This window comes from Gossypium raimondii, chromosome 2 (genome assembly GCF_025698545.1).
Source record: "Gossypium raimondii isolate GPD5lz chromosome 2, ASM2569854v1, whole genome shotgun sequence".
NCBI classification, from domain to species: domain Eukaryota; kingdom Viridiplantae; phylum Streptophyta; class Magnoliopsida; order Malvales; family Malvaceae; genus Gossypium; species Gossypium raimondii.
Window position 1 is genome coordinate 446,947 of NC_068566.1, and position 25,238 is coordinate 472,184.

Below are 25,238 nucleotides of genomic sequence, written 5' to 3' on the forward strand. Positions count from 1 at the left end.
TCTCCCATTCAATGAAGAACAATGGCAAGAAGAAGGCTGAAGATGGCTCCCACGATCAAAAAGATTGCTAAAACTACTTCTAAAGAAACTAAAGAGAGAATTTTTGGAGAAAACTCTAAGAGAATTTGATACTCAGCAAAAACTAAAATTTTCAATGTAATTGTAATGTGTGGTCTATGGGTGGCTGGTCAAGCCATATATATAGGCCTTCTAACTATTTTCCTAACCCTAATAGGAAAACTAAAAAACACACCTAATTATTGATTTTCAAGGGAATTTCGTCCAAGGCCTTTAATGGGCCTCTTTGGGCTAGGGGTGTTTATTCGGTTAACCGACCCGAAATAGCATTAACCGAATTAACCGACCTTTCAAAATTTTTAACCGTTAACCGAACCGAAATTTTTTAAAAAAACTAACCGAACCGAAATTTTTTCGGTTAATTTGGTCGGTTAACCGAATTAACCGAAAATTATATGTTTTTTATTTTTGGTTAAAAATTAACCGAATTAACCAAATTAACCGAATTAACCGAATTAACCGAATTAACCGAATTACCCGAATTAACCTAATTGAATCATACATAATTAAATTATTTTTAGACTTTTATACTTTAGTTTTAGTTTTAGTTTTAGAATTTTATTTTTATTTATTAAATTATTTGTAATTTTTATGATTGGGTTGGGTTGGGTTGGGTAATTAGATTGGGTAATTCGATTGAATTGAATACTTGGGTTTGGATTGGGTTTAGGTGAATAGTGGGCCTATTTATATATTATAATTTTATTTATTAATTTTTTCGGTTAAACCAAAAAAATTCGGTTAACCGACCGATTTGAACCGAATTAATCGTTAAACAAAAATCAAAAATAATTAATCGACCCGATCGAAAAAATTCAGTTAACCGATCGATTAATCAATTCGATTCGGTTAACCAATTTTTCGCTTTTACCCGAATTTTGCACACCCCTACTTTGGGCTGAATTTTTACATAGAAATTTATTTTTAAAGTCTAAAAATTAAAACTAAGTATTTAAAGAATTAAAATTTTACAAATTGGGCCACTTTGACAATTTGGTCTGATTTTCAACTAAATCTAATTTAAATTTTTTGATTGGGCTTGGAACATCTTATTGGGCCTTGTCTTTAAGAACTTGGGCTTGTAATCTGTTCTCTCCCGAAATTGGCTTGTTAATGCTTGTAATTGAGATCCAATGCGCCTTAGTTGCAAGATTCGGTTTCTTGGACCAAGATTTCCAATATTTGAAATCTTGACTTTCTTGATTCTTGAAATCGCTCAAAACAGCAAAATTGGACCAATATTCGGTTTCTTGATTTTCTTGAAAACAAGAAAGTGAATCTTAATTTTCTTTTTTCTTCGTATGCGCATCTAAGGCCTTTGTGACTCGTATCAGTTCTACATGGTTTGCACTTCAAGTTTGCATGACACTATGAGTTTGCGTGTAAGGAATTCGCACCATTACATAAGACCGCACGACGTGGGTTCGCACATCATCAGGTAAGCAAACCTACATTGTATAAACACTGTTAAACCTAGAGTAAGGTACGTGTCGACATGCATGAAACTTACCTACGACATCACATTTATGAACAATAGTTATATCGTATAAATACACACCTTCACCATCTAAATGACATGCAGAAAACACTCAACAATACTTGATTTGAGCTTAATAGAACATCAATTTTAAGTTTAAATTCGACTCGTGACAAAATCGAGTTACTCAAGATTGATTGGACTTCTTTATATATAACAATGGTAAAAATGTAATTTCACAATATAAGAAAATATAAAAATGAAAAGCCTGATTAGGCTTGTGAATTATTCAAATCATATACAATTACACTCGAGTTCAACTCAACCAGTAACTCAAACTTGGCTTGATAATTGCTGAATGGAATTTGAGTTTATTTGGGTCAAACTCAACCAAATTTTAACAAGTAACCTTGATTTTAAATATTCGATTTCCATTAATATATAGGTTTTTTTTAAAGTTTATTTCGGTTCAATATTTATTATATATGCGAGCACTATTCATATTTATTTTGATTTAAGTTCATATATATTTTAATTTTTAATTTTATTGTATATTATAATAATTTATTTTAATTATAATTATTTGAATGTATGGATTGTAATTATAAAATTTTTTAAATATGTATTTTTTTATTTATATTTTGTTTTTGAATATTTGATTTGAAAATTGAAAAATAACCCGCTCACGTGTTGGAAATGATAGGAGTTACCCGCGGCCTTCGGCACCTATTAAATAACTAAGCATTGGATTCCATTTTAATGGAAGAAAAAATGGGTTTATTAAATAATAGTCACAAATTGACTAAAAAAGGCTTTATTTACATTTTTAATCCCTAAATTTTATCCATATTTCGATTCAATACTATAATGTTGTTTTTTCTCAATTTGTTTTTTTTTTCAAATAATGCAATATATAAAAATTAAAATTTATCCAAGTCGACACGTGGCATGTACACAAGGTGGAATAGAGATTAGTACATCGCAACTGTACATGGTGAGATTATAGTCTGGGTCTTAAGGGTTTGAGACATCTGTTTTAACAATCTAGCCAAAACCTCGTTGGTATGGTTTTTCTTATTCTCCACCCGAATAATAAAATTAAAATGTAGGAAAAAATAATTCAACTAGGTAACACTGTTACATATTGTTATTAAATTGTTGGCATAAAATTAGCAATTCAATAAATTGTGTACACAGTATTATCAAATATTAGCATATTAACAATTTATATACAATAAATTTGCAAAATGCGGCAGTTTAAGTCCATGTATTTATCAACAAATGAACTAGCTTCTCAAATTTTTTTGTAAAGTACGAGAATTAAATTATGATAAATTAAAGTAAAAGGATTGATTTATAAATTGTTATAAATTAGAGGGATGAAATTTAAATTTGACCTTTCTAAATATATAAACTGTTCTTGAAAAACTTGGCGGGAAATTAAGAGGATTTCAAATAAAGAGCAAACCCTAGCGGCCCCATCTCTTCCCTCTAACTCGCAGTTTCTCTCTCTAAAAGCACGATTAGACCTACTCTCACACTAAAATTTCAACATTTATGAAATTTCGCTCTCAAAATTTTTTTTGTTCCTATTTTTTCACACGGAAATATCTGCTAATTTAAGATCGGTGAGTTTATCTGTATGCTCGATTTTTTTTTTGAATATTTAGGATGTTTTCCCTTCGATGTCATTTTCTTGATGAAGTTCTTACTGTTTTTCGTTTTGTTGTTTATTCGGTTTTTTTGGAATTTGCAGTGGAGATCAATTGAGCACGATTTGGAAATAATCATGTGAGTTCTGTTTATTTAGCAATTTTTTTTTAATATTTAGGCTTCGTTTTCTTATTTTTGATTGATGAAGTTCTTACTGCTTTTCTTTTGGCTGATTTGTTTCCAGTTTTGGAATTTGCATCGGTGATCAGTCGAGGACGATTTCAACATAATCATGTGAGTTTTGCTTACTTAGAAAATTGGAGCTTTTTTGTTTCTGATACTTTTCTTAAGCCTTATTTTGCATCTGTGATTTTTCTGAGTCGAAATAAAAGAACTAAGTTCTGTTATATTATGAATGGAGAATTATGATTTTTCTTTCATTTGAATGTCAGGTTTTAGAATCTCAATTCATGGCACTCCGTTACAAGGTGTGATTACTCAAACACTAGGCTTACATCAGTGGGAAAAAAATAGTATATAGTTGAGGGATAGCTTAGAATACAAGGAAAAGAATAAGAGTGAAAAAGAAAGTATGGGAAAAGAGTCTCCGATCGATAGGGAATCGAAAACAGCAAGAAAGAACAAGCGATTAAGGAGCTCGAGCAGTAAGTATCTGAAACCAGGTACTCTTGCTCATCTTCGATACAATAAAGCTTCGGCCTCCAAGTTTTGTACCGATCTTGGGAAGAAAAGGGTTGCAGTGGATACCAAGAAAGCAGAGGATGATAATGTTTTGATGGAAAATAAGGTTATTGAGGAAAGCACTTTGATGTTATCGCCAGTGAATTTTCATAAGCAGAATGGTTTGGTGCGGACTCCGAAGACGCCTCGGCCTGAAAACTTTGAATCAGAGTCGAGGCTCGAGTCTCTTCCTATGGATTTACTGGTATTTATTTGCACCCTTTTGTTAATCAGTTTGTATTATATGGCCTTAAAATGCTTTACAGCTTCTTCATTCTATATAGTGATGATTATGGTTGTATATAGATTCTATTTAACATTACAAGGTTAAAATTGTTTAGGCCATTGGTTTAGATGCTGCAGAATTCACCAAATTATTGCTTTATATTCATCTTGGTCATGTCTATGATCTTTATTTGTCGGTGGCATACATGATGGGCATCCTTCAAAAGTTATTAACATGCATACATGATGGAGAATCATGTTGCATGTTAATAACTTTTTGTTGGCTTTGCTTCATTCCTTTACCTAGTGATACCTGTTATTCATTGTTATAATATGCATGATAGAAAGCGGACTTTAACAGAAGCAGAATTCCTTTAATCACTTAAGTTTTCTATTTAATCTTTAATCTTCTTTTGAAGTTTTTTTTTTCTTTATACAATCAGCCTCTCTATAATAGCCACCCCTATAGTAGTATTTTGTTATAACAGTCAGGTTTCTAGTAGAATCGATTTTTATGTTTTATTTTAACCCTTTATAACAACTTTTTACTTATAAAAGCAACAGCCATAGTTATAAAGAACATTCTTTAATAAATTAGTTCTCTATAATAGCATATTGTTTAAAATTTTAAGTAAAATTATAGCTATTTTATATAAATAAGCCTATTAATTATAAGTTTTTTTAACAGAAGCAGAATTCCTTTGATCACATAAGTTTTCTATTTAATCTTTAATCTTCTTTTGAAGTTTTTTTTTCTTTATACAATCAGCCTCTCTATAATAGCCACCCCTATAGTAGTATTTTGTTATAACAGTCAGGTTTCTAGTAGAATCGATTTTTATGTTTTATTTTAACCCTTTATAACAACTTTTTACTTATAAAAGCAACAGCCATAGTTATAAAGAACATTCTTTAATAAATTAGTTCTCTATAATAGCATATTGTTTAAAATTTTAAGTAAAATTATAGCTATTTTATATAAATAAGCCTATTAATTATAATTTATTATATAAAATAATTTTAATTAAAATATTATTTCAATTAAATGTCTAAATTTCACATGAAAAATCTATTAATTATGTTTTGTTAAATGAAAATAATCTTCAACGAGTGGAACTAAAGATATCAATTCTATAAATTATTAAATTTCCTAATTAAATATTCTATTATGAATTTTGAACATCATATAAACTTATAATTAATTATCTGAAATTATGTAAAATCAAAGATGCATAAAAGCAATAACACATGTACTTGCTATACGTTTTCTATTTTTGTTTATTTTATTTCCACTTTCTTTTTGAACATAATTCTCATGAAAATTCATGATACGAATTCTATGGTAGGTTTACAACAATTATCATGTTATTATAGGTGTATAACAACCACCTCTTTATAACAGAAAAAATCTTGACAGATAAATGGGGTTGTTATAGAGAGAGTTGAATGTATTATATTTTTTGCTATGTGCTTTGAAAACCAATCTTCTGGGTATATGATAAATGGCAAAATATTGTTTGCTTACATGGATATAAATTGAGGTTAATCTGCATGTTTTTCGATATGTTGTTGCACTTATTGTTCATGGTTGACTGTGATATGATATCTGTAAAAGACACTATGGATGCATGTTTATATAGCTTCTGCACGAAGGAACATTGCAACCAAAATCTTGATTTTCAGGTGTGAAATTATTTTATATGCATCCCTCTGTTACTTTGCAAGATTGAAACTGCGTGCTTTCTATTATATAGAGATCTTCCCTTTCCCCCCTGAAAACTGATTCCAATCTTTTTCTTTTTGGAAATATTAAGGTTAAAATACTTTGTCACTTGCACCATGACCAGCTGAGGGCTGTTTTTCATGTTTCTCAAAGGATAAGAAAAGCTGTAAGATATCTCTCTCCCTTTGAATGCATGTTCGTTTTAGGATTAGTTCAACATTGCTGTTAGGGTTGAAAAGTTCTTTTGAAAAGCACCTATCAGCCATTGGATGGCAGAAGGTTTTTGTTCAACGTTGCTTTTGCTTCAAAAAGTTCTTTTGGACCGTCAAAAGCAATGCTAAAGACACTTTTAGCATACGAATCATATTATATAACCATTAATGTTCATTGGTTTCAGGTTTCCCAGGCAAGACAATTTCACTTTAATTACACAACACCTGATCGTTCAAGGCAAGAGGTGCTTAGCACAATGACACCAAGGCCTACCGATCACTGGCCCTTTATGAGGTAAGCGTCTATAATGTTTAAGCCCTCAAGAAAAGATTCCATAAAACTCGAAAGATAAGCTTTAAAACATCTCACCCCCTATGTTCTTTTTAGGATTAGTTTAGCATTACTGTAACGGTTGAAAAGTGCTTTTGAAACGCACGTAGCAGCCAAAAGTCCTTTGGATGGCAAAAGCCTTTTGTTTAACATTGCTTTTGCTGTCAAAAAAGTGTCAATCCTGGACACACCATTAGTGCATGAATCATATTATATAACCATATATGTTTCTTGACGTTTTGGGTGTTGTTTCCAGCAAGGGAGAAGGCAAAGGTATTATGTTAAAAAGCCCACACACTCCAAAAGCTCCACGACAGGGTCCGCGGCCACCTTCTCGTGTTAAAGTCACCGAGTTGAGGCAAATCGCTGCAGTGCTCTTTCAAGATTCTGCATTCCCTTCGAGATGCATGGTACCCTCTACTCTCCCTAAACCATTATGCAAATCTTTGGCTTCGAATCGAGTTTTATTTTACGAAGATGAGTTATGCCAAGCTGTTGCTCAAAATAAGCTTCGTTGATATATTCCCCAGTGTTAGAGAATATCATAAAGCTGGATTCCACTTGTATATAGCTATATTTTTTTGCCCATTTCTATATAGGAGATTATAGTTAATAGAGTCAGAAGTATCAGATATGAGGTTTTGTAGGCTTTGCTTGGGGAGTATTAGGTTATATATATGAATCTTATATGCATTAAGGGTTTGAAGATTTTAGAGGATAAATGTGGTTTTCTTTCATAATAATAGGCCATGTACTGATTGCTTGTATATCTTATATATATATGCTTTGAAAGTTGAAAGTATTATTGGTTGCCATTTTTGTGTTAGATTTGTTGCCGACAGTCCTCCACTGATAATAAAGGAAGACTGACATATCGGATATTTGCTATTAGTGGCAAAGGGTTATTGTAATTTTTTTTTGTTCATTTTACTATTTGAATTTGAAAGTTTTTCCATTTTGGTAAGGATTCCATAAAACTGCACAATTTAAAAGGTAAAATTACCATTGTGGACTTTATATTAGGAGTCGGATTGTATTTTACCTTTTTACTAAAAAAATGGGTAAATTAGTCATTATATACATAGATAAAAAACAAATTGATCTATTTGTTAAATAATTAATCAATTTCTACAATTAAAATTGGTCTTTGTACCTCAAAACGAGGGGGACGTGTTATACCATGTGTAGTTGTCTATTTATTTTATTAGTCATGTCAATTATTAATCGTAAAAATAAATAAAATTTTTAACAAAAAGAATTAATTTACTCTTTGATATGATGTAAAATAACTAATTTACCTATTTTTAAAATTTAGGGGTAAAATACAATTCTCACTTTGAGATTGTCACATGTTATTATTTGAAAATTTTAAATGATATATTTTCTATTTTAAGACAATTTTAAAGTGTAATATCTTTGCGCTTTTACAGAATTTAGCTACTCAAAGCGGATAAATTATAGCAACATTTAAATTAACCTTAAAATAGATAATTGAGTTGCATGATGTATAGAGTGAAAGCAAACTCGTCAATTTTAACTCCACCTTGTCTGGCAATTCTAATTTGAAATAAAATATTTCAAACTCAAAATTAATTAAAATTGAAATCATTCAATAATTTAAAACTAAATTTGACAAAAAAAAAATTGCAATCTTAAACTAAATTCACTCAAATTTAGAACAATCGGATCTCAAATTCTTACTCAACGATTTGGTGTTATTAGGTAGCATTTGTCGTTGGCTTAGCTGATAGCTCAATGCACGTGTCTCAATGTAATGGCATTGATTGCTAGTTTGTTTGATTACTCATTGTACCTATTTATACATTATCATAAATGAATTACAGCCTGATAATTGTTCTTATATTAAAATTCGAATCTAGCAGTCTTAAGTTTTAAGGTGTTCAAAAATTCGAATCTAGTAGTCTTGAGTTTTAAGGTGTTCAAGAAAATATTAAGGACTAACTTGATAAAAAAAATTTAAGCCTAATTATTAAGTTTAAAATCTAACTTGAATAAAAAGAAATTTAAATAATTATCAAAGTTAAGATTTAAAATTTTTTGAATATTAATTTTATTATAAGTTCCTTTTTTTTTATACAATATACAGAATCATCTAGAGTCTCTCCTCAATCTTTTAATAAAAGAATAATACGTTTTAACGCACTCAGACTCGCATACTCAACTGACAAATTTAAAATTTGATTTAAACGGACTCCACTAAAATTAACATAATCCAAGAAAACCAATCCAACTCACCCCATTTGCAGTTGTATGGTCCACCAAGCTTGAAAAGGTGATTTGATGAGATATGTAATGTAGTAGAGAATTAATAGGACGGCGGTGGAAGACTTTTTATTTTTGGACCAACCCTCCCATCTTCCAATTACTCATGTTTTAGTATTGTCACGGGCGATAAATAGAACTCTCGGGTCAAGTTGAAGTTAAATTTCAAAAGGATAACAATATTTTTATTTTAAAATAGTAAAACAGGTCGAGTCAAGTCGAATTAATTTGAAGTTAAAAAATATAAACTTTAGTCGATTCATAAACATTGCTACTATTTACTCGTTCACGGACAAAATCTCTTTAGATTATTAATAGATTATTAATAAATTCAACTATTTATCTGTAACACAAGGGAGTAATGGTTAAATTCTTTGTCGACACTCGAAATATCATAGTTCAGATTTTGTTATTGTCATCTCCTCTCTTAATTTGTAATATATAATTTGTCATCTCCTCTTTAAATTTTTTTTTAACCTAGTTGTTCCCTGAATTTGTATTCGTTCACCAGATTGGTACCTCCACACTAACATCATTAGTTTCTGGTGATGTGGCACTACTAGCCAATCTAATTGTGTCATGTGGCAACCTCTCGGAACATCATGTGTCATGTCAGCAGAAACTAATGATGTTGGTATGGAGGTACCAACTTGATTGACGAAATACAAATTCAGGGACCAAATAAGTACAAAGAACAAATTCAGGGGCCAAATTATATCTTATCACTTATGTAACACCCCTAACCCTTATCCGTCATCGGAATAGGGTTACGGAACATTGCCGGACTTTTCAGATCAAACACATTCAAAACATGTCAGAACAGTAAACCTAGGTATCTAACCAATGTACCCTTATAGGTACCACAATTATATCATCGAAACACATTTATAAGACATCATATAAATAACTAGCTTCGGATTGTAGAAATAAAAAACTAAAAATTCTGAGCTATTCCTCGTCAACTTTATCTTTCCCCTTTTTAGTTGAGAGTTCCGATATGACGTTAGCTACGAAATTAAAACAATTAATATTTATCAATACAATACAATCTAAATTTCATATTGAATATTTCAACTTTTTACTCAACATTTGTCTAAATTCTAATTTAGTCTCTAAACCGAGACTAACTTTTATTCTTCACAATTAATTCTTTATTTTCATGCAAATTCCACTTTAGACTAAATTTAACTCCCTATTTTCACATAAATTCCTAAATTTCAAATTTTTCACAATTTAGTCCCTATTACTAAAAAATTACAATTTATTCTACAATTAAATTCTTTTCATTTCTAACTTAAAATCTATCAATTTAATCCCTAATACTCAAATTATTCAACATAGTCAACATTTGAAAACTCAATAATTTCTAAAATTTCAACATAGATCGGGTAGTATTTAATATCGAAATTCGAAAACATAAAATTACAAGAAAAGACTAAATTAACTAAATTGAAACCTTGAAACCCTCGTTTCTCCTTTCTTTCCTTTCTTTTATCCCTGTTTCGTTTTTTGCTTTGTTCTTTCTATTCTTTTCCTTTCTTTCTTTATTTAATTTACTTATTTATTATATTATATATTTACTTAAATATTAAGTAATATTATCTTTACACATGTAATCACTATTACCATCCACTTGTTGAAATAAGGTTTAATTGCTTATTTAGTCCCTTTACTTTTTCTTTAATCTATAATTCAACTTTCATCTTTTATGCAATTAGTCCTTATACCTAATTACTCTTAATCCATGCAAATTCACCTAACCAGAACTTATTTAACTACACAACTAACGTAAAAATATTTACGAATCCGTTTTACGAAAACGAAGTCTCGAAAATATATTTTCCGACACCCGTAACTATCGGGCTGTTACACCTTAACCTAACATACAAGTTATGGAAAGTCAAAGAAATTGAATACTCCAAAATGTTGGGCCCCTCCCTAAGGAATTAAACCTAATGGTACGACCTGAGGTGATGGACAGAAGGATAATGTATAGACATTGTAGCTCTACTTGTAAATTCTAATGAAAGTCGTTATATTTCAGTGTCGAATTTAATGAAATAATAAATACACAATCAAAATAGGATAATGTTGTTTACACTTTTTTTCTTTTTATGAAAATATCTTATATCATCATTGTCCCATTTGGTCCTCAAACTTATCGGTCAATTTCGTATTAGTATCGATCGTATCAATCAATACTTCTCGTTCCGATAATAAATTAAAATCTCAATTTATATTTTTCATTTCGGTTTGCACCAATTATATCAGTGTGTTTCATATACATAAATTAATTTCTTTTAGAAGTCAATAAATTTGACGCGATACATTTAAAATATATCGATACCGAAACGCATCAATACTGGTGGAAAAATGATATGTTCATCGGAATTAAACTCTAAACTTAATGCCAATTAACTTAAACTTACTAGCAATATGATTGACTCGATTAAATTCTGAACTTGATGCCAATCAACTTGAATTTTCCAATATCTCGTAAATTACATTTCGATTTGTTTTATTTTTTAAATGGTAATATCAAAAAAATTCATTGAGATGCTTATTGATTATGATTGGTACAAGTATCTTGTAAGCCTTCTCAGATGGATGGTAACCATCCCAAAAAACATATTTTGAGGCATCTGGGCATGAAAGAGGGATGCTTGTAGGGTTGCAAAATACACTAGCTTCTATTAGTCCAGTGCCACAGCATCCTTTTGTTGCTACTTCAAAACCTGAATTCAATGGACAACATATTACTATATATCAAGAAAAAAAAAAAAATTCAGGTTATTTTTATCGTTCGGATTATCGTTTGGATTTTATATTTTAAAATATTTTTATTTCACTTTTAAAGTATCGATATTTTATCAATTAGGTGTTTCTGTTAGTCTATTGATCCAGGTAGGTGTTAAATGCTAGTTTGGATATGTGTGATGGGTATTTAAAACATGTGGATCAAATTGTAAATCCGTGTACTTACCACAGAGGCAACTTGAGTTTGGTGTGTTAAAAAAGATTAATGATATTTAGAAGGGGTTTTTTTAGGATAAAACAACATTTAGTCCCTAAATTTAGATTCTGTTAAAGTGTGATGATGTGACACTATAAGATTGTACCACGTCATCACTTAAAATTTTTAAAAAAATATGAAATCTAAAAAGTACAAAAAATATAAAAAATTAAAATTTTTTTTAAAAATAATTACAGTTGATGACACTATATAATTTTAGAGTATTATATCGTCATACGAATCCAAGTTTAGGGACCAAATTATAAATAATTATCAAACTCAATGACTAAATGCTACTTTATCCCTTTTTTTTAATAAGTTAGATCTACATGCTTTAAATATGTTATACCTAGGGATGGCAATGGAGCGGGGCAGGGTGGATGTTACTAAATCCACCACCGCTTCACAATTAGCACGCTCTACTCTATCACCTAGTACACTCCTCTATAGATGTATAATGTTGAAAACCACTATTTACTCCTTTGATGTTGAATAGATCCATCCCCACCTTGCTCATCCCATCCCATCCCACTCCACTTTAATTTAATTTTTTGCAACTTATTTTTAATATTTTTAATTTTTTTAAAGACAAGTAAATATCTGAACATAAATTATATGAATTTTTTCCTATATTAAGTTATTATGACTGTACCCTTTTAATAGCTTATGTATACAATGATAATTTCATATAATGGAGTGGGTCGGCTCAGAGCAAACAATTATCATTATCACTCCATACCCACTATCTAAAAAAAAACCACCCGCCTCGCCATGCATCCAATTTAAAAAAAAAAAGATCCTCTCCATTTAAAGCAGATCAGTTCAAAATTCATTAAGCAGTTCGAGTTTTGCATTCCCTAGTTTTATCTAATAATTGAGATAATATTCAACACTAAAACTAACAATTAGGACACAACACCATTAACATACTTTGAGGATTAAATTAGAATATTTTAAGGTTTGGAAACTAATTTAAAACTCAAGCCAAGACCTAAAGTGAAAAAACCTTTTGTTAAATGATAGGAATGAGAGAGAAATTTTACCATATTTTGCAGGGTTTTGGATGAGGGAAAGAAGAGGATAGTAAATGTCAAGAAAGATGAACTTTGTGTCAGGCAAAGTGTCAACAGCTTTAAGGGAATCTATCACACCAGAGAGCTTGGCATTGTAGGCAATTGCCAATTGGTTCTCAGCCTCGTAACAATCCCTGTTTTTGCCTCCACCTATGGTTCTTTGAGATGGCACACACCCTATTGGTGGCAACCCCAACAACCCTATTCTTCTTGCTCCTAATCCATATAAGTCCTGCAACATAAACCCCCCATGGTTTTAGCTTCAAAATTTTGGCCCCTAGCTCATACAATCAAAGCTTAAAACTTCATGTATGTATGCATGTATGTATGTAGGTCCTGCAAGATTTTCCCACGGTTTTAGCTTCACATTTAATGCCTCTGCTCATACAATCAAAGGTTAAAACTTCGTATGTATGTATGTATGTATGTATGTATGTACCTGCAAGAACTGATTAGCATAGCGGGCGTTGAACTCTGCATAACCATTGATATCATAATGAGGTCTCCTAAAGGGAGTAGAAAAATAAGTATTTGAAATATCATTACTGCCAGTACACACTATATATATAGCTTTTGAAATTATAGTTGCAGCTCTCTCTTCACCCACTGCTCCTTTTATCTTCTTTATACATTCCTTGAACAGCTCTAACTGACCCGACATCGCTATTACATTCTGCAAACATCAAATAACAATGAGATCCATACGTATACGTATATGCATACATATACGAACATGCACATGTACGTGCGTATGTATATACCGCGGTTTTTGCAGTGAGAGGATCATATCCTGCAGCACCAGAGGCAAAACTAACACCAGTAAGGAGATCTTGTAGCTGTGTTTTTGGATCAAGATAAGCAGGTACCAATCCCTTAACACCAAATTCTTCAGCTGCAAATAGAAATATTTATTTTTTAGTCCCTGACAATTGTAAACACTAAGCTGTTAAAGTACCATGGAGGCAGGGGTTTGATTGAATTTTGCCTCATCTACTCAAAAGATGGGTAAATTAGTTCTTATACGTTAGATCAAAGAATAAATTGGTTATTTTGTTAAAAATAACATCTATTTTTACTGCTATAAACTGGTCCATGTATGTAAGCACCTGTAACAATCTAGTTATTCCGTCAGTCATGCCAGTTTTAAACAATAGAAATGGATGAAATTTTTAACAGAAAGGATCAATTTGCTCTTTAATCTAATATACAGAGACTACTTTGTCCTTTTTTTTAAATAAAGGGGCAAAATGTGAATTGACTCCTAGTACAAGGGCCTCTATGATACTTTTACCAACACTAAACACATACATATGCAAATCAGGATATTATTTGGATACTGTCGAGGGTTGGTCGGTGTCTTCGAAGTGTCGTTCGTTAGACTACCCAATCGGACTCCTCAACAATCGAAGGTATTGTCCCCTGGGGAGGGTTTTGTCAAAACCCTCCCTTGGGAACAATAACTTCGGTCGTTGGAGGTCAAGTCAGCTGCCCAACCGACGACATTTCAAAGACTTCTCTCAAAGAAACAGATCAACCCTCAACAAATATACTTGTTTTTACCTATAAGATCAGAAGGAACCTTGCCATTCGAGAACCGTCCAGTCGGTCCGTCCTTGAAATCTCGACCGTAAGGTAAGAAGTTGCCTTTAGCTATAGTTGGGAGATTGTTGTTGTTACCTGGATCAACAATTGAATCACCAAACACAAAAACTGCAGTTACAGTTACATTCTTAGGCAATACCAAAGCTGCTTCATTTACATGACAATTTAGAACCATAAAAAGGAACAAGATGATGGTCCAAAAACATGTTTGAAATTGAGATAAAAAACCCATTTGTTGTTTTCTATTTCGTGGTTCCATTTTCTCATTTCTGAATTTATAGAGGCAATTTCTTAGCTTGCTTATATGCTGTCATGGTAGTTGTACATAATAATGTGGTATCATTTATTACAAAATACCATCTGCAAAATTATGGGAGATATTTTTTTAATATCCTTCCATAATTATGGAAAATCTAATTATAATTAGACTTCATCATTATCCGGTCGGGCCTCAATAAAATTTTAGGTTCGTTTTTTCAGTATTGGTCTGATCCGATCCAAAAACTAGTCTTGAAATTTTATAAAAATATATATTAGTATATGATAAAATTACACTTTGGTCTTTAAAAACTGTAAAGCTATAAGCTAATAAAATAGTAAAATTATATTTTAACCCTTCCAATTTTTTTTTTCTCTAATATCACCTTCGGTGTAGAAAATTTCTGAAAATTATATCTCTATATCTATGTTTGGGACATGAATATTTCAGGAAAAATAAAAGAAGAATTATGGTGAAGTAGGGGACAGGGTGTTATTAGTCAATGTCTTAATTTAGGAACATCAACCAATAATAATAGCATTAAACTCAACCCCCAACCAATCTCAAAGTAGTGCATGTTTAGGTTTAACATTTGACTTGTTGGCTGCTGGGATTGTCTGGTTTATTATTATTATTATTATTATTATTATTATTATTATTATTATTATTATTATTATTATTATTATACATAAAAAATGCAAAATATTACTTGGATCTGGATTTTTGAATTTTGATCTACTTATATATATATATATATATATATATATGAAATTATTATAGATATAATTTCACTGATAAAGAAAGTAAAATTTTCAAGCTTCCTTTTAACTCTTTAATATATATATATATATATATATATATATATATTTAGGTTGAGTTGATGTAATGAACTAGTTAGACATAAATTTAGTTAGAAAAAATTTTAAAATTTTAGTTTTTTAAGTCGATTGAGTTTTAACTCGATTGGTATGGATATTGTTGTCAGTACAAGAGGACATGGGTTCGAGTGTGTTGAAGCGTATTATCTTTCTATACAAGGGTTGGGGAGGGGTTATGGGTAATTAAACACATTGTGTTATTTTCAAAAGAGCGGATATGATCAAACCTATAATGAGATTGTTAAAAATAAATAAATATTACTATCAAGAGTTTCTGTCTTTTTAATATTTTCATATAAAATCTAGAAAAAATAAGCAATTTGTTTAATTGTTTTTTTTACATTATTTATTTTATAAATATAATTAATGCGAATTATGTTGTCCAAGTGTAACTTGTTATATTTGATTGACATATTTTAATCAAGTCCAAAAGAAAATTTTGAGAATTTTTAATGCAGTTTATTAAAATTAAACGGAGATAAGCAAGCATGGCTTGGCCGTTAGAATAAAAGTTAGTATATGATAAAATTATACATTGACTCTTCAAAAATAAAAGATTTTTATTTAGTCCCCTCAAAAAATTAATAAAACTATAAATTAATATAAGACGAAATTACACATCCACCTCACAATTTTTTTTTATTCAATAGTAAATATAATAATTTGATCCAGAAATATAAAATCTTTCACCAATTATTATGATTTTAAATGTCAATAAATATCCATAAAGGTAAGAAGTGAATTCTAGCTTCTTCTTTTTATCGAACTGATGTTCGATGGTATCGGTATTATTGTTAGTGTAGAAAGACGTGGGTTTGGGTGCGTTGAAGCACATTATCCTCCAATTTAAAAGTTGAGGAGGGACTATGAATAATTCTAGATATTGCATCACAAAAAGCAGATATAATAAGAAATTAATGTAAAAAAAAAAGTATATGAACAAAATTAAAAATAAAAATAAAACATACCTCATTGAAAACTATCTAACCAAAATTTAGGAAAAAGGTGATGATATTAAATTCAAACAACTTTATTGATTATTACATCATAATTAGTATTTAATGAAATCATAAATATAAAATTAGACACCTCAACTAACTTGATTTGGACTAAACTGTAAAAAACCAACATTGATATTTTTACATTTTCAACTCACATAGGCGAAATCGAAAATTCTTTTAAGTGGTCGAAATTAAAATGTAATTTTAGGACAGTAAAAATACAATTGTATCATTTTAATAGCCTCTATCTTTATAAATTTTAAAGGATTAAATCAAATTTTATTATTTTTAGGGTAAAATACAATTTTACTAATTTAAAATTTTATAAATTTTAAAAGGTCTAAATGAAAATTTTACCATTTTATGATTCCGGGCCTGGTTTCACCTTGCCAATGCATAAATGAAAAGTTTTCTTCTATTTTGTGAGATAGTAATCTCAAACTTGTTAATTTTATCATAACATTTAGTAATTTTATTAAAACTATAATACATTGATTTTGAACAAATTTATGGTCATTAAATACAAAGTCCCCCACCTTTTGAGTATATTTATTATAGGTGAAAGTATTTGGGAGGTCCCCTGTATTATAGAGACGGAATAATTTAGTCCTCTATTATTAAATGGGTCGATTTAGTCTCTATAATATTAAAACGAATCAAATAAGCTTAAACGTAATATAGTTAACATTTGTTGTATAAAATGCCTTGAACTTTTTTTCAATTATGGTTCAAGCTAAAATAGAAAATTTCACCTTTAGTCCTTTTATAATTTTTAAAATTTTAAATTAGTATATGGTAAAATTACACTTTGGCCCCAAGAATGAGAAAAAATTGATTTAATCCTTTAAAATTATAAAGATATAGGTTATTAAAATAGTGAAATTTCACTCTTGCTATCATTAAAATATACAACTTTATTCTGGCCACCCTCCAAAAATTTTCTGGCTCCGCCCCTGTTAGAACCATGAAAAGTTTTAAAAAAATATTAACTCTGTTAAACAATAAATGGTATTTTTTAAACAATAAATATTAATTCTATTTCAACTCGATCTTATTTAGTTCTTTTTAATAGTATAAGGACTAAATTGATCTATTTAATAATGGAGAGAATAATTTGATTAAATCCCTATAAAAGAGAGACCTCTCATGTACATTTACCTTTTATTATATCTTACTAATGGACGTCGAGTCGAATAGTAAGAAGCTTGATACCGTTAAGCAAAATCTCAAGTTCGAGCCATATAGATAGAAAAACCAATACTAAGAGAATTTATCCTATCTAAAAATTTGACTTAACTCGATTTTAAATTTAATCGAAATTCAATATAAAATTACTAAATATATATCCTAATTGATTGGACCTTGAATCCATTAACTTTTTTACTTCTCATTATTACTCAAAACCCAGCCCATTTATAGAAGTTGGACCATACTAAGCAAGAGTGAATCCATTCATAATTTAAGTTTTTGATTTTTTTATCAAAATAATATTAAATAATTAAATAATTATAAAAATGGTACAAGACTTAAATTATTTACGAAAACGGGATTTTTTTTTTACAGTAATATTGGGTGCCGCCAACTTGTCAGGCGGCACCATCCTAAATTCAACCCAATCATATGCTAATCATTCTCGGGGAAGGAAAAAATAAATTTTTTTAGTGGTGCCGCTTGACACATTGACGACACCAATATAATTTTTTTTAAATACATATATTTTTTATTTTATACATGATAGAAAAATACACAAAAAATAAATTGTGGTGTTGTCTAACACATTGATGGCACCATTTGATTTTTATAAAAAATAATGAAAGTCTACTAAGAAAAAAAAAGTTGAAAAAAGAAAAACAAAGGTCAAACACTTTTTTTTTTCTCTTGGACTTGGTGTTACAACGCATGTTATGTTTTTAAAAAAATCAAATTGGTACTGCCAACATGTCAGACGACACTACAATTTTTTTTTGCACCATGTATTTTTTGTTGTGTATAATATCGAAAATACATATATTTTTAAAAAAAAATTATATTACGCCGCCAATGTGTCATGCGGTATCACTTCAAAAATTATTTTTTTTCTCTCCCGAGAATGACCAGCATATGGTTGGGTTGAATTTAGAATGGTGCTACCTGACAGGTTGACGACACTCGATGTTACTGTAGAAAACACTTTATTTTCATAAATAATTTAGATCGTATACCATTTTCGTAATTAATTAAAATTTTTATATTATTTCAGAAAACAAAAACCAAGTTCTTCTTATATAATAAAGGCTAAACACGTAATTTCAGAATACAAAAATATATTAAAGTGAAAAACTCGATTATTGCAACAAAATATTAATATTATGATATTGAAATTTAATTTATTGGAAGTTTCTTAATTTTTATATTTTTATATAAAATCTAAAAAATAATTTAAATATTGAATAAATTTTAAAAAATAACTTGCAAACTTCAATTTTGTCATTTCAACTAAAGTTTAATTATTTTTTTACATAAATTATTTTATAAATATAGTTAGTGCGAAGTATATTGTCCAAATGTAGCTTCAGTTGCAACTCAACTTGCATCTGTTGGTAATATAACTTGTTATATTTGGTTGACATCTTTTAATCGAACTCCAAAAGAAATTTTTTGAGAATTTTTAACAGCAATTTATTAAAATCCAACTAGAGATGAATCTAGAGGGAACAAGCAGGACTTGACCCCTACAATAGATATTAATATATGATAAAATTATATACCGACTCTTCAAAAAATGAAAAGATTTTTAGTTAGTACTTATAATCTTGAAGAAAATTATGAAGATTCAAGTATATGAACAAGTCAATCGAACTAATGTTTAATGGTATCGATATTGTTATCAGTGTAGGAAGACGTGGGTTCGAGTGCATTGAAATGCATTATCCTCCTACTTAAGAGTTGTGGAGGAAATATGGATAGTTCTAGGCATCACATAAAAAAAAAGATATGATAAGAACCTATAATAAAATTAATGTTAACTCTGAACTGAACGCCAATCAACTTGAATTTACCAGTATCTCGTAAATTACATTTCGATTTGTTTTTTTTTAATGATAAATTCAAGAAAAATCTTTGATATGCATATTGGTTGTGATTGATACAAGTATCTTGTAAGCCTTCTCAGTTGGATGATAACCATCCCAAAAAACATATTTTGAGGCATCTGGGCATAAAAGAGGGATGCTTGTAGGGTTGCAAAAAACTTCAAAAAACTCGGATTAATTTTATCATTTAGATTATCGTTTGGATTTTAAATTTTAAAATATTTTGGTTCAGCTTTTAAAGTATCGATATTTTATCAATTAGGTGTTTCTGTTAGGCTATTAACATAAGTAGGTGTTAAATGTTGGTTTAGGTATGTGTGGTGGGTATTTAAAACATTTGGATCAAATTGTAAACCCGTGTACTTACTACACAGACAATTTGAATTTACTGTGTTAAAAAAGATTAATGAAATTTAGAAGGGTCCTTTTTTTTTAGGATAAAACAACATTTAGTCCTTAAACTTGGCTTATGTTAAAGTGTGATGATGTGACACTTTATGATTGTGCCACGTCAATACTTGAAAATTTTAAAAAATTTAAAATTTTGTATAAAATCTAAAAAGTACAAAAAACTATAAAAAATTATAATAATTTTAAAATAATTGCAGTTGATGACATGATACAATTTTAAAGTATCACACTATCATACCTTAACGAAATCCAAGTTTAGAGACCAAATTGTAAATAATTATCAAATTCAAGAACTAAATGTTACTTTATCTTTTTTTAAATAAGTTATCCAAGTTATTGATTTACGTGCTTTAAATATGTTTTACATAGGGATGACAATAGAGTGGGGCGGGGTGGATATTACTAAATCCACTATCGCTTCACAGCTAGCACGCTCTGCTCCACCACCCAGCATGCTTTACTATAAATATATAACCTTGAAAACTACTATAATCTCGATGGATGTTGAATATATCTATCCCATCTTGCCTCACTCAATCCCATTCCACTTTAATTTAAAATTTTTGCTACTTATCTTTAATGTATTTAAATTTTTTAAAATCAATTAAATATTTAAACATAAAATATATAAATCTTTTTTTTTATATTAAATTATTACGATTGTACCCTTTTAATAGTTTATATATACAATGATAAAATGATAATTTTATATAGTGCAGCAGGTCGGCTCGAAGCAAGCAATTATCATAATTGCTCCATACCCACTATCCAAAAGAAAAAAATTCACCCGCCCCGCATCCTCTTTTCAAAAAATAAATCCACTCCATTTAGCGCAGATCGATTCAGAATCCATTGAGCGGTTAAGGTTTTGCCTTCCTTAGTTATACCTAATATTTAAGATAGTATTCAACACTAAAGTTAACAATTAGGCTCACAGAAGGACACAACACCATACTGATACCTTGAGGACTTAATTAGAATATTTTAAAGTTTGAATCCGATTTAAAACTCAATCCATAGTTTAAAGACATCAAGTGAAAATAACCCTTTTATTAAATGTTAGGGATGAAAGAGAAATTTTACCATATTTTGCAGGGTTTTGGATGATGGAAAGAAGAGGATAGTAAATGTCAAAAAAGATAAGCTTCGTGTTAGGCAAAGTGTAAACAGCTTTAAGAGAATCTATCACACCAGAGAGCTTGGTATTGTAGGCAATTGCCAATTGGTTCCCAGCCTCATAACAATCCCTGTTTTTGCCTCCACCTATGGTTCTTTGAGATGGCACACACCCTATTGGTGGCTACCCGTACAACCCTATTCTTCTAGCTCCTAATCCATATAAGTCCTGCAACATAAACCCCCATGGTTTTAGCTTCAAATTTTTGGCCCCTAGCTCATACAATCAAAGCTTAAAACTTCATGTATGTATGTATGTATGTATGTATGTATGTATGTATGTATGTATGTATGTATGTACCTGCAAGAACTGATTAGCATAGCGGGCGTTGAACTCTGCATAACCATTGATATCATAATGAGGTCTCCTAAAGGGAGTAGAAAAATAAGTACTTGAAATATCATTACTGCCAGTACACACTATATATATAGCTTTTGAAATTATAGTTGCAGCTCTCTCTTCACCCACTGCTCCTTTTATCTTCTTTATACATTCCTTGAACAGCTCTAACTGACCCGACATCGGTATTACATTCTGCAAACATCAAATAACAATGAGATCCATACGTATACGTATATGCATACATATACGAACATGCACATGTACGTGTGTATGTATATACCGCGGTTTTTGCAGTGAGAGGATCATATCCTGCAGCACCAGAGGCAAAACTAACACCAGTAAGGAGATCTTGTAGCTGTGTTTTTGGATCAAGATAAGCAGGTACCGATTCCTTAACACCAAATTCTTCAGCTGCAAATAGAAATATTTTAGTCCTTGGCAATTGTAAACACTAAACTGTAAAAGTACCGTGGAGGCCCTTATATTAGGGGTTTGATTTAATTTTGCCCCATTTACATAAAAAATGAGCAAATTAGTTTTTGTACGTTAGAGAAGAGCAAATTGGTTATTATGTTAAAAATTTCATTTATTTTTACTACTATAAATTGGTCCATGTACATACGCACATGTATCAATCTAGTTATTCCGTTAGTCATGCCTGTTTTAAATAATAGAAATGGATGCAATTTTTAATAAAAAGGACCAGTTTACTCTTTAATCTAACATATAAGGACTACTTTGCCTTTTTTCTTTAATAAAGGGGCAAAATGCGATTTGGCTCCTAGTACAAGGGCCTCTATGGTACTTTTACCAACACTAAATGCATATAAATGCAAATCAGGGTATTATTTGGATATTGTCGAGGGTTGGTCGGTTTCTTCAAAGTGTCATTCGTTGAACTATCCAATTGGACTTTTCAACAATCGAAGGTATTGTCTCCTAGGGAGGATTTTGTCTCCACTATTGTTCTCGATAGAGCATGGGAGATAAAACCTTCCCTTGGAAACAATAACTACAGCTGTGGGGGGTCAAGTCAGCTGTCCAACCAACGATTCTTCAAAGACTTCTCTCAAAGGAACCGATTGATCCTCAACAAATATACTTATTTTTACCTATAAAATCAGAAGGAACCTTGCCATTCGAGAACCGTCCAGTCGGTCCGTCCTTGAAATCTCGACCGTAAGGTAAGAAGTTGCCTTTAGCTATAGTTGGGAGATTGTTGTTGTTACCTGGATCAACAATTGAATCACCAAACACAAAAACTGCAGTTACAGTTACATTCTTAGGCAATACCAAAGCTGCTTCATTTACATGACAATTTAGAACCATAAAAAGGAACAAGATGATGGTCCAAAAACATGTTTGAAATTGAGATAAAAAACCCATTTGTTGTTTTCTATTTCGTGGTTCCATTTTCTCACTTCTGAATTTATAGAGGCAATTTCTTAGCTTGCTTATATGCTGTCATGGTAGTTGTACATAATAATGTGGTATCATTTATTATAACTGGACCTCATCATTATCTGCTGGGACTCAATAAAATTTTAGGTTCGTTTTTTAAATATGGGTTTGATCCAGTCTAAAAAATAGGCTTAAAATTTTGTTCAAATTCGACTTGGATAAAAATGCTAAAACCTGAGCCCGATCCTCCCGCATTAATTTTTTTTATGTAAAACAAATTTAAAAAATATAATATATCAAATACATTAAAAATATTAAAATAAATATTTCCAAACAAATTAAAAATAAATTAAAAAATTATTTATACTTAAATAGTAGCAAAATTAACAATAAAATAAGAGTTATACAATATCCAAGCAATAAAAAAAATAATAGCAACATAATAGCGAAACGACACAAAAACAACAGCAAAAACAGTGAAAGCAACAATTTTTTTTTTACAAATTTGGGCCGGGCCCAAACAAAAAAAAAAGCCTACCCAATGCCCGTCCCATTTAAAAAACAGGTCTATATTTTTGCCTCAACCCTCCCATTTTTGATCTGACATTTGGTCCGAGTCGGGTGACCTGACCCATAATCAAGTCTAATTATAATAGATTCATAGAGCATTAACAAAGAATTCCACTAAGTTCTAAGCTTGGGTTTAAGTGTTACAAGGATGAAGTTAGAAATTTGCTTTAAGAGCCAGAAATGAATCATAAATTTTAAGGAGATCAAAAAAAAAAAAATCAAATTGGTATCGCTAATATGTTAGGCGACACCACAAATTTTTTTTTTGTACCATGTATTTTAGAAAAAAAATTATATTGGTGCCGTTAATGTATCTGGCAACACCACATAAAAGATTATTTTTTTCTCCTTGAGAATGATTGACATATGATTGGGTTGAATTTAGGGTGGTGCCACCTGATACGTTGACCATACTCGATGTTACTACAGAAAACATTCCATCTTCGTAAATAATTTAGATCTTATACTATTTTCGTAATTAATTTTTTTATATTATTTCGATAAAAAATTCAAATTTTTCATATATAATAAAGGCTAAAAGGGTAATTTCAAAATAAAAAGAATATTAAAATAAAAAATTCGATTAGATTCGCTAATCACTCCAACAAAATATTATGATATTGAAATTCTGCTTCGAACTACTTTAACTCGAGCTTAACTCGTGAATTATTATATCAAATTAAAATTTTTTCAAATCAAACTTAAATAGTTTGCTATTATTCAATTCTTTATTTAATAATCACATTAAATTTGGACGAAATTCGAAATGAAATTGAATTTATAGAGTAAATAAGAACAAAGTCTCTCTACATACTATTTCTCAATCCATAATTCTAACAGAGAACTTTACCAAAAATAAACATCTACTTCATTCAATAATTATAAGTAAAGCTAAGCAATTCATATGGTTAAACTAGAAAGTTTCAAATCTGCCGATCAAGTTTAGGGCCAGTTATTCATTGCTTAAAAAAAATACTTCTGACTCCAAAAGTATTTTTGAAGGAATAGCTGTGAAAAGCACTTCTGAAAAGGAGCTGAAAAGGAGAAGTTAAAATTTTTAGCTTTTCCCCTCCCAAAAACACTTTTGGTGCTTAATTACTTTTTCATCCCTCCAATAATATGATATTTTTTTTCTTGGTGCTTAATTACAATTGTGTTAAAATCATTAATTAAAAATAAAAAAAATATTTTTTAAAATACTAATTACAAATATTTAATGGTTATATTTAAATATTTAAAATATAGTTTATATATTCTAATTAAATTTTATAAATAATTAATATTTATTGCTTAAAATATTTAAAATTTATATTTCATATATTAAAATATTAACAACAAGTTATAATATTTTTTATATTCTTACTAAAATATAATAATATCAAGTAATTTAAATATTATTTAAATACATATTTGTTATTTAATAATAATATGTCTAAAATAGACATTTTATTTCTCAAGAGTACTTTTTGACAGCAATACTAAACACTCAAAATTTAAATTAAACTTTTCAAAAGTACTTTTCAAAAATACTTTTCACAATTTTTAAAAGTATTGAAAAATTACAGCTTAGAGTCCTCTGGCAAAACTTTTATATATATATAATAACATGGTGGCTCTAAAGGCAACCGAAGTAACCAGAAGCTCCCAGGTTGATCTTTCTTCTCATAATCAATCATAAGCCCCAAGAAAATGATATCTTCCAACATATCTTGACTTT

The 25,238-nt window shown here is 29.8% G+C and overlaps 3 protein-coding genes across 4 annotated transcripts; 1 reads left to right on the forward strand and 2 right to left on the reverse strand.

Moving 5' to 3' along the window:
• Nucleotides 1-3,036: 3,036 nt before the first annotated feature.
• On the forward strand, nt 3,037-7,255 carry LOC105787457 (F-box protein At4g35930). The gene is made up of 7 exons (XM_012613839.2): nt 3,037-3,183; nt 3,312-3,346; nt 3,453-3,502; nt 3,661-4,154; nt 5,989-6,063; nt 6,295-6,404; nt 6,697-7,255. Exons 4-7 carry the CDS (start codon nt 3,801-3,803, stop codon nt 6,956-6,958), a joined length of 801 nt encoding a protein of 266 aa, XP_012469293.1. The 5' UTR covers nt 3,037-3,183; nt 3,312-3,346; nt 3,453-3,502; nt 3,661-3,800; the 3' UTR covers nt 6,959-7,255.
• Nucleotides 7,256-11,163: 3,908 nt separating this feature from the next.
• Nucleotides 11,164-14,676, reverse strand: LOC105787458 (GDSL esterase/lipase EXL3). 2 transcript variants are annotated; one of them, XM_052624214.1, is made up of 5 exons: nt 14,370-14,676; nt 13,571-13,701; nt 13,369-13,482; nt 12,780-13,041; nt 11,164-11,458 (listed from the first exon to the last, which is right to left on the reverse strand). In XM_052624214.1, the coding sequence occupies exons 1-5, from the start codon at nt 14,668-14,670 to the stop codon at nt 11,262-11,264; spliced, it is 1,005 nt and encodes a 334-aa protein (XP_052480174.1). In that variant the 5' UTR covers nt 14,671-14,676; the 3' UTR covers nt 11,164-11,261. The 2 variants fall into 2 exon arrangements, with proteins under 2 accessions (XP_052480174.1, XP_012469300.1); XM_012613846.2 differs by having other exon boundaries at nt 13,249-13,482; nt 14,370-14,675.
• Nucleotides 14,677-21,357: 6,681 nt separating this feature from the next.
• LOC105787459 (GDSL esterase/lipase At3g43550) lies at nt 21,358-22,981 on the reverse strand. Its single transcript, XM_052624219.1, has 4 exons — nt 22,682-22,981; nt 21,831-21,961; nt 21,629-21,742; nt 21,358-21,376 (listed from the first exon to the last, which is right to left on the reverse strand). Exons 1-3 carry the CDS (start codon nt 22,961-22,963, stop codon nt 21,736-21,738), a joined length of 420 nt encoding a protein of 139 aa, XP_052480179.1. The 5' UTR covers nt 22,964-22,981; the 3' UTR covers nt 21,358-21,376; nt 21,629-21,735.
• Between the last annotated feature and the right edge of the window lie 2,257 nt (nt 22,982-25,238).